Here is a 16019-nt window from a genome sequence, read left to right as displayed (position 1 = left end):
ATATTTCTTCTAAGAAGACAATGAAAAGTTAAGTATGGATGCTGTATTCTCAACAGCAACCAGCTTAAAAAAAAACAAAAAAAAAAACCAAAACAACAACAACAAAAACTTTACCAAGAGATATAGTAAAAAGACTCAATAAACGTTTTAAAAAGAAATACAAAAAGTCGACCAGGCATGGTGGCTCACGCCTGTAATCCCAGCACTTTGGGAGGCCAAGGCAGGAGGATCACTTGAGCTCAGGAGTTCGAGACCAGCCTGGCCAACATGGTGAAACCCTGTCTTTACTAAAAATACAAACATTAGCCAGGTGTGGTGGCACATACCTGTAGTCCCAGCTACTCAGGAGGCTGAGGCAAAAGAATTGCTTGAACCTGGGAGGCAAAGGTTGCAGTGAGCCAAGATTGTGCCACTGCACTCCTGCCTGGGCAACAGAGTGAGACTCCGTCTCAAAAAAAAAAAAAGGTCAATTAATCCAATAAAAAAAGATAATAGTAGATAAGACATACATCTAAACATATCAATATTTACACTAAATGCAAACTGTGTAAACATAGCAATTAAAGATAAATTTGAGATAGTAAAATAAGGCTCAAATATATGCTGTCTATAAAACACCCATTATAAATATGATATAGGTTGGTTAGAGACAAAAGGATGAAAAAAACCCACAAAAACACTAATTAAATTAAAACCAATCAAAAACTCCAGAATTTTTTTCTTTTGTAGAGAGAGAGAAAGGTGCAAATACAATTCAATGAAGAAAGGAGAATCTTTGTAGTAATAGTGTGAGGACAATTTGACATCCATACCCAAAAACAAAACTATAGAACTCACAATAGAAAACATGAGAAAATCTCTATGACCTGGTATTAGGCAAAGAGTTCTTAGATGTGATACCAAAAATATAATTCATAGAAGAAAAAAATTGGATTTGGATTTCACAAAAAAAGTTTCACTCTGCAAAAGACACTTGTAAAAAACAAGCAATTAACTGTGAGACAGTATTTACAAATTGCATATTTGACAGAGGTTGTGTCCCTAGAATATATAAAAAACTTTCAAAACTCAACAATAAGAAAACAACTCAATCCTAACCCTATGCAGAAAAACATACTCACACACAAACCTGTATATGAATGTTTATAGCAGCTCTATTTACAGATGCCCCAAACTGGAAACAACCCAACTGTCCTTCAACAGGTAAATGGATAAACAAACTATGGTTCATCCTTACAATGAAATATTAGCAACAAAAAGAATGAACTATTGATACACACAGCAACTAGGATGGTTCTCAAAGGCATTACACTAAGTGAAATATGCCAATAGCAACTTTTTAAATTAAAAACTATTTAAAAAACTGATATTTATAAGTCATATTTATCCAGCAATCTTTATGGGGCAGAATGTTCATATCATCTTATAATAGCAAAAGTCTAGAAACAAAGAACATATCCAAAAAATAGAATATCTGTTAAATTATTATGCATCTTAGAGAATATTAGCCAAAAATGACAATAATATACATGGGGAAATGCTTATAATGGTAGGTAAAAAAAATTGAACAGAAAATGATATTTCAGCTATATAAAATACAGTATGTATTAGTATGGGTATGTGTTTTAAAAGTAAGTAACTTATGTTAAAGATGAGTGGAATCCAAAAATATTTATCCAAATTTTAACAGCAGCTGTCCCTGGGAGACAGATGATACTGATTGTCTTTACACTTTTCTGCATTGTTTAGAGTTCCCCAAAGAACATAGGATATTTCCATCATATCATTCCTGGAACACTTTAGACACCCAAGTTTTATTAAATAAATGCTGAATGAATGTCCCCGAGCAGAATTAATGGCTTCCTCATCCATGCTGCCAGAACACTTGGCATATATTGTCAGTTAAATCATCTATTCAGTAAATACCTATTGAGCATTTACTATGTCTGACACTTTACAAGGCATTGCTAGTATAGAACTTATCCCACCAAATTATGGCTAGTCATATTCACATCTATGTATGTACGCAACTAGATTGTGTTCTACTTGGATTTGGAACTGAGTCTTATTCATCTTTCTACTGCCAGGGCCTAATACAAGCTGTAACATAGCAGACATTCAGTAAATGCTTGTGAGACTGAATTCTTGAAAATTCCTAAAAATGCCTATTTGGGGATGTTAATGGTTCCTAATATCTTATTCTAGAATAGAATAATTAAATGTTACTCTCACAGCACATTTATACCATTACTTTCGTTTACTCCATGAGCCACATAAACTTCAGCTCTAAACACTCAAAATACCACATTATTATGTTCTTAGCAAGGGATAATTTAACTTTGGGATTTACAAAGACATTCTGAAGTCTTCTTTAGAAGAAAAAAGAAACTGTGAACTAAGTGTTTCTTTTTCAAGCTCTGGACAATCTCAAGCACTTCATGGCAGGAGAAATGTTCAACACTATACCATTGGGGGAGTTATTTATTCTTGACCTTAACTACAAATAATTTTATGTTCTCAAGTGTAGAATTCACAATTTTATCTCAGCTAGTATAAACTGTAGGTGTTTTTCTTATTTATAAAAATGTCTTATCCTTTATAAAAATCCTTAAGCTATTTTTATATAGTGATTATTCCTGAAAACATTTGCTTTATACTTAAAAGGGGGGCCATGGTGTTGATCAGGGGGAAACTGTAATTGCTTGCCATCCACCTGCAATGATTTCAAGTAGGCAGGCACATCTCCAATTTCTGTGAATTGTACTAAGATCTTATTTGCTGTTATTGCTAATCTGTCTTTATTTTTCCTTTACCCAGAACAATAACATTTATTTCTGCCTGGCCTCATTTATGCACAGATATTCAATTTAATTACAAAGATAATCTCACCAGTGACAGGGAAATAGGTACAGAAAATTGGTCTTTTGGATGAGGCACTGCTGCTACAGAAACAATTTTAGAAAAGCTTAAGATTTTAGAAAAGCTATTATATAAAAAGAATGCTTACTGTTTATTTACTTCAAGAAAATGATAAAGATTAAATGTGATCATTCCACTAGGTAATATTCCTTCCATAGGATTCCACCGGTTCCCAGGAAAGTTGACACCTGGCAAGTGCTTTGCCATCTTGGGTAAATACCACTCGTAAGTCATCATCTGCCAGAAAAGTCACACATAATTTCAGCCTTTTAACGTATTTCTTAATAAGAATCAAGTTTATCAAGTAATGGCAAAAACCTCAATTACTTTTCCACCAACCTAATATGTACATAATTGAAAATATAAGCACAACTGAAGATGTGGCACTGATTACTCTTTTAGTGATATAAACCTTAGATTTTATTATGACTATCATCAGTCACATTAATACCTTCTTCCAATTTACCTCCTGTGTTTGACTCCCCAGAAGGACCTTCCCCTATTCTTGTACCTGAAGCAGGGGTCCCCAAACTGGGCCACACAGCTCGAGCCAGCTTTACTACCTGTGCTCCACCTCCTATCAGGTCAGTGGCGCCATTTGGTTTTCACAGGAGCGTGAAGCTGTTGTGAAGTGCACATGTGAGGGACCTAGGTTGCATGTTCCTCATGAGAATCTAATGCCTGATGATCTGATGTGGAACAGTTTCATCCTGAGACCATTTCCCACCGCCACCTGCACCCTCAATCACCAGTCTGTGGAAATACTGTCCTTCACGAAACTGGTCCCTGTGTGTAAAAAAGGCTGGGGACTGGCTGGGTGCGGTGGCTCATGCCTGTAATACCAGCACTTTGGGAGGCTGAGGCGGGTGGATTACCTGAGGTCAGGAGTTCGAGACCAGTCTGACCAATATGGAGAAACCATGTCTCTACTAAAAATACAAAATTAGCTGGGTATGGTGGCCAGCTACTGGGGAGGCTGAGGCAGGAGAATCACTTAAACCCAGGAGGTGAAGGGCGCTGTGAGCCGAGATTGCGCCATTGCACTCCAGTCTGGGCAACAAGAGCAAAACTCCATCTTGAAAAAAAAAAAAAAAAGGTTGGGGACCACTGACCTAGAGAACATGTATTCAACCTTCAGAACCAGTGTAAATATCACCTCCTCTGATGCCCTCCTCTGTCTCCACAGCCAGAATGACATGTTCCTCTAGCACTCTGTACCCAGCTTTATTAGAGCCTGTTTCTCACCAGACTGTGAGCTCCCAGAGAACAGGCACTGTATTTTTTCATCTCTGTGTCCCTGCACCTAGCACACTGCCTGGCATAGAATAGTTCTCAATTCATTATTATTATTATTATTACTACTTTGAGACAGATTCTTACTCTGTCACCCAGGCTGAAGTGCAGTGGGGCGATCTTGGCTCACTGCAACGTCCGCCTCCCAGGTTCAAGCAATTCTCCTGCCTCAGCCTCCTGAGTAGCTGGGATTACAGGCACATACCACTACGTCCAGCTAATTTTTGTAGTTTTGATAGACACAGCGTTTCACCATGTTGGCCAGGCTGGTCTCAAGCTCTTGGCCTCAAGTGATCCGCCTGCCTTGGCCTCTCAAAATTCTGGGATTACAGGCGTAAGCCACCGCACGCAGCCAGTTCTCAAATTATGTTTGCTGAAGTTGAAATGCCTTTGACGGCCAGACTAGACAATGTAGACAAAACAGCCATTCTTTTATTCATTCAAAAAAAACAAGTATGCTTATCTATAATGAATAAGATATAATCCCTGCCCTGGAGAAGCTCAGTCATGTAATAATCTAGGCCTCAAAGTTAAAAACTCTTTTGGCATTTCAAATTATCTGAATTTATTAGTAGCACTATATTAATTACATATCCTTATAAGTTCTTTGATTTAAAAAGATTTACTTAGAAAAAATCGTTTTACTTAATTCTATATTTCATACTTAATTCTATACTTTGATATGTATCTATTAACTCTTTTTAAAGAAGAGACTCCCATTTACATCACCAAAGCTTTGTTATGTTTGGATCTCATCATTTGAGAAATTGTGCTTATGTTTTACTTATGCTAAAGCATGTCATTTAGTGAATGACAAATTAATTTTAATCTAAGTGTAAATTGTAAATACTCAAAAATCCTTACTGAATTAGGCTTCATTACCCAATAGTTTCAGTTCTTGAGGATATTAATATTAATTACATGCCCACTGTGTGCTATGGATTTTATTGTTCCTCATTTAATTCTCATAATAACCTTGCTATGTGAGAATACTTGTATCAGACACTGTTGAATGCCCACTCAACAGTGAATACCTTCTTCTTTTTCACTAATGCAATCTTGATTTTGATCAGATGGCTCAGGCTGCAATACTCTCAGGTCTAGTCATTCTCCTTTGCTAATGAGCAGTTTAGGTGTGAGTATATGACTAGGTATTGGTCAGTGGGGCCTGAGTGGAGGTCTCCTGGGGGGGTTCTGGGGCACATGTTAGTCTCAATAAGTAGAAAAAGGGTGGGAGATGCCCCAGAAGAAGCACCATGCTTTGTTTTAGGTTGTGATGTTTGGAACTGGGCATCCATCCTGTGACTGGGAGGAAAAAGTCAAGAGAATGGCAGAAAAGCTGCCCCAGAAACTGATGTCCCTGAACTACTCATATTATCAATCCTAACATCACCTGTCTCCAGACTGCTTGTCATGTGAGGCTAAAAAATCAATAATTTAAGTCAGGTATTTCTGTGTCTTGCATTCAGATGCACCCTAACTTATTTAATAATGACTTCCATTTCATAAATAAGGAAACAGAAGCTCTGAGAGGAGAAAAATCATTAGCCCCATGTCACATATCCAGGAAGTGACAGAATGAGGACTTGAGTTTAGGTCTAATTCACTTTCTAATCCATGCTTCTCAAGTGCAGTAGCTGACATCCTAAACAGTATTTAAAATCACAGTGTCGAACTATGTTATTAACACATAACCTAGCTTCCGTCAGAAACGAGACTGAAGATCAAATTAATCAATCTGCATACATGATATAAATGCAACTGCTTATAAAAACATAAAATTGTCTATTTATAAATCTGTTAATAAAGTTTTCTCCAAAAATTATAATTATTCATTAATTCAACAAAATGCATTTAAGTACTATGCCTAAAAATTTGTTCAACTGAATTCATATTATTCTTTTAAGATTAGAATTCCTCTTTTCTTAATGACTGCTTTAAAAACACCAGATAGGTTTCTTCCCTTTTATGTATCTATGGCTTAAATAATAAATCTTATAGTTTTAATAGTTCAATTAAAAAAATTGTTTTCATAGCCCGTAAAATTTTCACAAGTCCTCTCCTAATGTATTTTCGTCATAGTTTTAACAAAGTTTATGTAAAAATTCTATAGCATAATTGTGGTTAATAATTTGTTTTGAGTGAAATGTTTACTTACCTACAGTATGATTTATTTCATACTCAATATCATTTTTTTTAATCCTTGAACCAATGGGCAAGGTTAATTTGAATGGCTGAGTTAGCTGAATATAAAATAACAATTTAAAAATAGACTTACAATACAGCAAACACTTTTATGGTTTGTCACATGAACTAGAGACCTAAAATATTATGAATCTAACATGAAAAACATTAATTCTTAAAACATTCAGTTTAGATGTTTTGAAAGGAGAAAGAGGCAACTAGTGTGACTTACGCTATTAAACGAAAGAATGTCATATTCTACCTAACAGTGATCACGAAAACTGTACCCATCCACTGTTTTAAAGAAGATAGTTTTTTTCAAAACATACATTTTTAAATCATTGCTATATTCTAAGTATATTTTTCATATACTTACTTCCTGATCAACTAGGGAAACGTCAGGTCTCAATCCCTCACAGTAATGCATGTAACGGAGAGAATTCCCAGGCAAATCTCCTCTGAGTAAGATAATTGCATCATGAGGCATGGATGTGAGAAGGTTCTTTGCAAATTTATCGATCACATAGTTGGTCCTTTGGTCACAAACGCTAAATAAAAGGATCCAAAAAAAATTAAAATAGCAACACTCTGCTACAGTTTTTGTAACACTGGGCTTATTTTCTATGTCATTCCTTTCCTATTATACAATCAACATTTAGTGTTTCAATATATTCTAAAATAATATATAATTTGAAGAGAACACTATTGTCTGATAAAAAAGCAGCAGCTAATTGTGCAATTGAAAAAAATCAGTCTACTGCTTACTTCCACAAAAAGGGAATCAGTGCATAAGAATCGGTCCCTTTTCCCCCCAAGTGCAATCCAATTTATCTTTAGAAAGTAAGATTTCTAATTCCACTTGGAATTTAAGGCAATTTCATGTTAATTCCATTTACTCAAAGGAACCTTCAGAAACGCAAAAGGAAATCTGCCCATTTCTGACTTGAATTTGTATGATTTTCTTGCAGGCAGAGGTTGATCGTTCCACTTCTCCCCGTGAATCACAGGCCTCCTGTGTTCCTCTCTGCCTTTAGAGATCAAGAAATCGCTAAGAGGATGAGACCAATGAGAAGCAAGGGGAGGAAGAGTTTACTGAGTTGTTTACTTCTCTCCAGGCATTATTTGCTACTGCCAACAACTTCATTCTTTTCAAGAATAAAGTGAACTTTCTAACTTCAAAGAAAAACTGGCATGAATTCTGAGACCATTATATGAAAACAGAAGACGACGACAAGACAGTAGTAAGTATCGAAAAATCAGACAAGCAATGTCCTTTCTGTTATGACCAGGTCCATTACATTGGATGGAGCTGAGAAACACAGCCTAAAGCTGAATCACCGGGTTAGTATCATGAAGCAAATGAGCACCTCCAGGAACAGAATATTATCCCTGCCTTTGTAATTCATGTAAAAATCACTGTTTCCTACCTGATTCCCTACGCTACAGAGTGATGAGGCACATTGTGCCACCTAGCAAAGGTGCTATTCCATTTCCCTGAGGCAAATAAAAAAATCAAAACAAGATAAAAACACCTAGCCTGTGCAAACATGTCTCATGCTGAACTTGGACTGCCCTAATAGCCTGAGCCAGGAGATAACTGGGATTAAAAAAGGTTGGGACACACACTGTAGGCTTGGTGAACCTTCTCAAGCTAGTGAAGAGGTGTCCAGGACATGCAGCCCCTTCTCTCAAGGCCTCTTGGTGGCCTTTCTACCCCCAGCTGTACCCCAGTATTATAAAGACAATGTTTTTTTTTTAACTTTTATTTTAGGTTCAGGAGTACATATGTGGGTTTGTTATTTGTTATATAGGTAAACTCGTGTCACAGGGTTTGTTGGACAGATTATTTCATCACCCAGGTACCAAGTCTGGTTCCCAATAGTTATTTTTTTTCTGATCCTCTCCCTCCTCCTAGCCTCCACTCTCAAGTAGGCTCCAGTGTCTGTTGTTCCCCTCTTTGTGTCCACGAGTTCTCATCATTTAGCTCCCATTTACAAGTGAGAAGATGCAGTATTTGGTTTTCTGTTCCTGTGTTAATTTGCTAAGGATAATGGCCTCCAGTTCCAACATGTTCTGGCAAAGGACATGATCTCATTCTTTTTATGGCTGCATAGTATTCCATGGTGTACGTGGAACACACTTTCTTTTTCCTACCTGCCATTGATGGGCATTTTGGTTGATTTCATGTCTTTGTTATTGTGAACAGCACTGTAATAAACATTTGCATGCATGTGTCTTTATGGCAGAATGATTTATATTCCTTTGGGTATATATCCAGTAATAGGATTGCAGGGTTGAATGATAAGAACATTGGTTTTTAAAGTTAAAAGAGAAAAATTAACCCTTTAAAACTATACCAGTCAAATCTCACTATAGCAAAATTCCAAGGGACTGTCTTCCAATTCCATAATGTGTACTTGATATTGCTGGAAATAAATGAACTATAATCTAAGACATCTTTTATGTTAGACTAAGATTCTTATTGTAATGATTATTAAATAGATTTTGAGAAATACATGTAATATTAATAATACATGAGTTAAGAAACTTTTAGAACTTAATTTAAAAATAATTAAGGCTGGTGTGGTGGCTCACACCTGTAACTCCACCACTCTGGGAGGTTGAAGAGGGAGGCTTGCTTTAGGCCAGGAGTTCAGGACCAGCCTAGGCAACATAGTGAGACCTTGTTTCCATGAAAAAAAGAAAAGAAAAGAAAAAAGGCATGCTAATAATGGCATGTGCCCACAGTTACAGCTACTGAGGAGGCTGAGGCAGAGACCTGCTTGAGCCCAGGAGTTCGAGGCTGTAGTAAGCTACGATCATGCCACTGTACTCCAGCCTAGGGGACAGAATGGGACCTTGTCTCAAAAAAAATTAATATTTACTACTACAGGGTCAACTGGACATAAAATAAAGCATAAAGTGAATTATTTTAGGATATACAAAAAGACCCTAAATCATTTTACTCTCCACCTAAGTGTTATTTCAGGTCATGGGATTTTACCTATACTACAGATTCTAAAAGTATCTCTAGGGTTCTTTAGAGAAAAAGATACAAATAGTCTACATGCACCACCTAAACCCTTGTTTGTAATGGCCTGAAACCATATATCACCCATGCTGAGAGTCTGGTTCTGGAGGTTTAACAACCCCAAAAGTTAAAGAACTACTGCATTCAACCAACGCTGTCTCACTTCGAGTCTTGAAAACCAGTAGAAGTTAAAAACAAAATACACTGTTTGAATCTAAATATTCAGCTATCTCTGGCTTGACAGCTACTTCTCACAAAAATAACCATATGTTACCTGTAATTAGAATATATTTGGTAAACTACAAAAAGAGTTGCAGAAAGCCATTCCAGATACTGAAGCCCACTGTTATTCAGCACTCGGTTAGTCTCAGACACAAGTGCAGCCAAACCAGTGCCAGCGAGGACAGCCACTACTGCATTGCTCTGCATCCAGAATCGTTCCACCTGTGAAAGAGACCAGTAGGTCCAGTTGACCAGTTTATGCTATTGGTCAGGTACTTATATATTTTTTAAATATACTGCATACACCTAGTTGCATGTGCCTGTTGTCATTCAGATTTTGTTAGTTGATTTCCCCAATCCAAGCCCAGGTCATATCGTTGTTCTATTTTCAAACATTCTTCCTTCCCAGTTTGACAGGTGCATCTCCCTTTTTAGATCCACACATTCACTTCAATACTGTGGCCTTACTCTTGAACTCCAGTAATACACAGGCTGAAAGAGGTAGAGAAATGCTTTTGCTTTACTCCTGATATTTCCTTCCACAGGGAGAAGCTCCACTGTCCTGGCCTCTCTCTGACCCCTCATGTATTTCCTCCTGTGGGATGTAGGGACTGATCCAACTGGGGAGTTTGGGAGCTGGGACTCAGCCTGCAGGGCCTTCCCTTTTCCTCTCACTTTTTCCTGGAACTGAGCTACCCACAGGAAGCACCTGACCAGGGACAGAGTCTGTCTCTATGGCACCAGTGGGGTTGGGGAGACATGGGAAGAGACCTGCCCTACACAGTACTGCCTGTGACTAGTGGGTAAATCTGTTCACTCTGAGATACTAAAACAGGAAGCCTTCTTGGCCACAGATATAAGCCACATTTTCAAGTCTCAGTATTATCAGTAATAAAGGTGACTCTCCTACCTTGTTTCTCAATTGATTCAGAACTGAGGTGATCAAGTAGGGTATTATTTATTAGGCTTCCTGAACACAGACACACACACAAAGACCAGTTGGTTTCAGCTGTCAAAAAAAAGCTATTGATATTTACAGAGATTCTATTATAAGTAGAAGAAATACTCTAGTCTCAGAGACTGCTGCCAAGGAAAACAGAAACACAGTTGCTCTTTTGCCTAGGCCTGGGACGGGGGAGGTAAGAAATAAGGGAGTATGTGGTTAAGTGCCCTCAATTGCAATTCATATTCCTTTTGCTATTAAAAAAATTCCAGAAGAAATGCTGTTGTGCCTATATTTGCAAGTACACACACACACACGTGCATGCACACAGACAGACACACACACACACACACACACGACTGACTTAAATCTACCTTACATTTATTTTTCTATTTAATGAGTGTGTTAATTAAACATTGCATTCTTTTTATCCTAAAAAGAGGCCTTAGCTGTACTGATTCAATAATTTAACTTTGATTTATAAAAATGTAAATACAATTTTAACTATTCTTCAAGTAATCTGCTCTTCTATAAGATTCATGAAATGCAAATTTGTACATTCTTCTCAAACATTCTGGTCAATGATATATCTAAGTAAAACTTACCACACCCATGAAAAGTGGTTTTGAAATATCTAAATTTGCTCTCCAAGCAAAGAACAATGAATAAATGCAAAACATTCCAGTAAAAAGCCATATTAACGATGGATTTTGCCTGTCCCTACAAAAAATAATAAAAATATATCTAAAATATTTATATACATATACATGAATATCAATAATAATATCACAGGACTATAAGCTATTAGATCTATAAAAACTTTCCATTTTTAACTAGGATCAAAGAGAGATGTCAGTGTTTAAAATCTGAGTTGAAACAAATAACCAAAATATAGTAATAAACTTGAACTACAACTTGGGACTATGCAGTAAAGAATATAAAGCTAACATTCACAGAAGAAATACAGGAGTGATCAAATGTACGCAAAACAGAAATATTTTCGTGCTTGAAATAATAAAGATTTAAGAATGATAAATCTCAATGCTGGTGTGAATGCAGCAGTATGACAGTGTATGTTAGTATAATCCTTCAGAAAAGTTACTTTAATAACATCTATATCAGGAGCCTTAAAAATATTCATAATCATTGACTCAGTTATGTGACATGCAGGCATAAATCTTTAAGCAATAACCAGAAATGTGAATAAAGATTAATCCATAAAAATGCTTTGGCATTACTTATAATAGTGGAAAGAGTGGAAGCAATCTAAAGCCTTCTCAATAGAAGAACATTTAAATTAATTCTCCTGTGGTCATAGGATGTTATTTAGACATTTAAATGATTTTAAGTATTTTTATAGTATGGAAAAATGTTCATAATACCATGTTTAAGTGTTAAGTAAACAAAACTATAGACAAATATATATTTGCATACAAATACACACATTCAAAAGACTAGATAATTAATTAATTAATTAATTAATTAATAGGTTTTATAGTGCTACATTTTTCAGGGTTTCTTTTCTCATCAGGGGTTACTTTTACCATCAGAGGAATTTAAATAATTGCTTCTTTTTAAGATCAGCATTAATAATCGGTTACGGCAGAGTAAAAGATCAAGCCTGAAGTTTAGGACATCAAATGACTGCCTACTTAGACAGTAATATACTGCTCAATTTCTTGAAATCATTGATTTAGAATCAGAATAAAAATAAGAAAGCAATACATATTTATCTTAATAGATAGCTAGGAGACTCACTTATTTGAAATATAAAATAATACTAGCAATGTCCTAAAGTAATAATGAAAACATTAATTCATTTCACGAACACAGAAAAATAAGAGAAAAAGGCATTCTATTACTCACTTTCTTGCTAAACATATATTTGCACAAACTGCAAGGGCTTGGATGTTGAATGAGAGTTCGGTCCTCATATTTGTGACTTGAGAACTGCAAAAAACAACCTAACTTATTGTTGGCAGAAAACAATTTGATTAATTCCAAATAAAATATTCCTTGTAGGATACATTTGATTATATACTGAACAATCATAAGGGCTGTGGTCAGATTTAAAAATTTTGTCTTTTAAAGTTGGAAGACAAAGCGCAATAGAAAGAGTTAAATAGTTCCAAGATGTTTTCCAATTGTAACATGTGGTTACCAACTTACTTAATTTGGAATAGGATCAGAATAAATAATGCTTCTGTATTTTTGATATTGGATTCCTGTATAGAATATCCCTGACTGGTTTGGTAGGAAGCTCTTTGAAATGAGTTTTTGAATTTTTTCCTGTTGGCAGTGTAGACATGGTCAACAGTGATTTAGCAACTGATAACAAAATTAATTCGAATAGCTTTCTGGAGATCTAATATGAAGAAAACAAAGGCCATGAGAGATGATTCCCAGCTATTCTTTTGCGGGTTATCTTTTTTCTTACATGGCTTCCTTGTTTTCTATATTATTTGTTTTGGTTCGAGAAACATTTAAGCAATCTCAGAGAAATGTATTATTTTTTTTTCCTACAATTAAACTAAATTCTTCCATTAACACATATGCATTTTCAGGTGCTGAGTTCTAAAATAGCTTCTGTTCTAGCGGTCTCCAATTTTTAAAAAAGAAATGACTCTATATATCATCTCAAAGAACTTTCTTCTCCCTACTGGCAATTTTACTGGAGAAAATGTGATACTATAATTATGGACACCACACAATGTGTATTTTACTAATGAAGACTCATCTACTATGAGAGGATATCCTTACTCATTTTCAAATACACTTGAAAAATTGATTTCAGCATGAGGCTCATTTCAAACCATTCTTCAAAAGGAATAAAGTCAGTCTCAAAATTAATTCTTGGAGATCTATTGCTTAAGTGTAAGTGCAAAAAGATGCTCACTGCCTAAGGTTAGGTTCAATAATTTCCTTGTACAGGATTGCAATTTAGAGATATGCATGGGGAAAAATTTAATTTGCTTTACTGAAAAAGGGCAGATGATTAGCTCCTATCACTTTGAAGGATTTTCTCATAAGTTAATCACGAGTTGCATTTTTCAGCACTCCTGCCCATCTGAAACAATTGAAGACTAGAAATTCTCATTCAGGGAATGCTAAAATTACACCTTCATTGTACATGATGACTTGGTCCACACAAAAGTATGAGTGTGAGTGGTCATCACTTTTGTCAAGTCTTTTTTCTGGGTATACAACCTGCTATTATTTTAATGTAAAGGAGGCCTTCAAGTCTCCCAATAGATGACTTTTATGTGCAACTAATAAAAGTTAGACATATGGTCTAGGATTACTCTCGAGAGTTCTTTGGAGTTCATGTAGGGTTTGCTAAGGCAAAACATAGCAGTTATCCTTAAGGCTATAACAATCTCTGGAAGGTAGATAGAAAAGAGCAGGCAGTGAGTCCCTCTGCATGGAGCAAAGCAGAATAAAGTAAAAGCCCAGAGACATTGATATGACTATCTTTATCTTTATTTCATTTATTTATTTTTTGAGACAGCATCTCACTGTGTCACTCAGGCTAGTGTACAGTGGCATGATGATGGCTCACTGGAGGCTCAACCTCCTGGGCTCAAGTGATCCTCTCACTTCAGCCCCCAGAGTAGCTGTGACTACAGGCACATGCCACCATGCCTGGCTAATTTTTTAAAAAAATGTTTTGTAGGCTGGGTGCAGTAGCTCACTCCTGTAATCCCAGCTTTTTGGGAAGCTGAGGCAGGTGGATGATTTGAGGTCAGGAGTTTGAGACCAGCAAGGCCAACGTGGCAAGACCCTGTCTCTACTAAAAATAACAAAAATTAGCTGGGTGTGGTGGCACGAACCTGTAATCCCAGATACTCAGGTGGCTGAGGTGGGAGGATCACTTGAACCCAGGAGGCAGAGGTTGCAGTGAGCAGAGATCGCACCACTGGCACTCCAGTCTGGGTGACAGAGCAAGACTCCTTCTGGTTTCAAACTGCTGGGCTCAAGAGATCCTCCCACTTTGGCTTCCCAAAGTGCTAGGATTACAGGCATGAGCCACCGTACCCAGAGTCATCTTTATTTCTGAAAAGAAACCTGAGCTTCCTGTTCCATTCCCCAACGAAAAGGAGAAAGCCACAAAAGTCTCACACATAAAAAGAAATATTTAAAACCAATGGTGAGAACCATCAAAAGGTTATGTGAAAGTAACTGATAGCAGGGAGATATTTTCAAGATATGAAGTAAAGTGAAAAACAGTAGGCCAATAAAACAGTAGGTTTACTGTGATCTTACTTTTAAAAATAAACAAAAATCCTAAAAATATTAGAAAAATATAGTCCAAAATATTAACGGATTAATAATAGTGGTTATCTCTATATGTTGGATTCATAGGTAGTTTTTACTTTCGTAATTTTGCTTACCTGTATTTTCTATAAAGATTATGTACCTTTTTTGGAAGTAGAAAAAAGTTGTTTAAAAAGAAAGGAAGGAAGGACGGCTGGAAGAAAGCAAGCTAGTAAGTAAATTACACCAAAATCGTGAGAACTCATGAACTGCCTCACATATAAAGTTGAAATATTCTCCTCATAGTTTTTTTCAAACAGCCCCAAGAGTTCCAAATTAGTAATTAGCTAGGACATTACTTTAGTGTTACAGAAACCTATTTTCTTCCAAAATTTTGCATCAAGTTGGTATGGATATCTTTCCACTTGTCTTAATCTGTAGGTTTTAAAGCAAATACTAACCCAGTTTTCAAATAACACTATTGAATAATATAGATGGAAATATATTTGCTTAAGCCAGCTCTAATAAGGTTGGATGTTAAAAATATGTAAGTCAAAGACAGAGCTTATGGCAAGGATAGCCTAAAGAAGTCATAGGAGACATTACATAAATTAAGCTCTGAAGAATTAAAAACCAAAATAACAAGAAAATAATTGTTCAAATTGTGCTGAATACAATGTTATAAAATGTACATAAAATAAAGACAGTGTAAAAGCCAGAACAAACAATACATTATTTATAAAACAATACTACACTGACTGGGTAATTTTATATCCAATTGAAGGTTAAAACATTTTAGTTCTACAAATGCTCTATGTAGTACCCTAATATTCTCATTCACTGGTGTGTTTATTGCTCATTTTAAGCTCTTACTGAAGGAGGTGCTAAAAATATTTGACGGTACAGTTGGCCCTCTGTATCCATGGGTCTGCCTCCGTGGATTCAACCAACCTTAAATCAAAAATATTTGTGGAAAAGAACTGTCTTTACAAACATACACAGATGCTTCTTTTTTTTCCTCTCCTCCCGCCCCCACTCCCAGATGCTTTTTCTTGTCATTATTTTCTAAACAATACAGCATAACAAATATTTACGTAGCATTTACACTGTACTAGTTATGATCATCTAGAGAAGATTTAAAGTATACAAGCAGATGTACATAGGTTATATGCA

General features: G+C 36.0%; 1 protein-coding gene across 1 annotated transcript in view; it reads right to left on the bottom strand.

Moving 5' to 3' along the window:
* The window catches only part of TMEM260 (transmembrane protein 260), a 74421-nt gene that overhangs the window by 26239 nt on the left and 32163 nt on the right, over positions 1-16019 (bottom strand). The window contains exons 8-12 of the mRNA XM_012450989.3: positions 12459-12542; positions 11198-11312; positions 9702-9871; positions 6773-6944; positions 3008-3156 (exon numbers count right to left, since the gene is read on the bottom strand). Coding sequence (XP_012306412.2) covers positions 3008-3156; positions 6773-6944; positions 9702-9871; positions 11198-11312; positions 12459-12542 — 690 coding nt within the window. The remainder of the gene's footprint in view (positions 1-3007; positions 3157-6772; positions 6945-9701; positions 9872-11197; positions 11313-12458; positions 12543-16019) is intronic.

Source organism: Aotus nancymaae, unplaced genomic scaffold, assembly GCF_030222135.1.
Source record: "Aotus nancymaae isolate 86718 unplaced genomic scaffold, 86718_ANA_hifiasm-v0.15.2.pri h1tg000062l, whole genome shotgun sequence".
NCBI classification, from domain to species: domain Eukaryota; kingdom Metazoa; phylum Chordata; class Mammalia; order Primates; family Aotidae; genus Aotus; species Aotus nancymaae.
The sequence above is the reverse complement of the archived record's forward strand: the minus strand, read 5'-3'. Positions and strand labels throughout refer to the sequence as shown.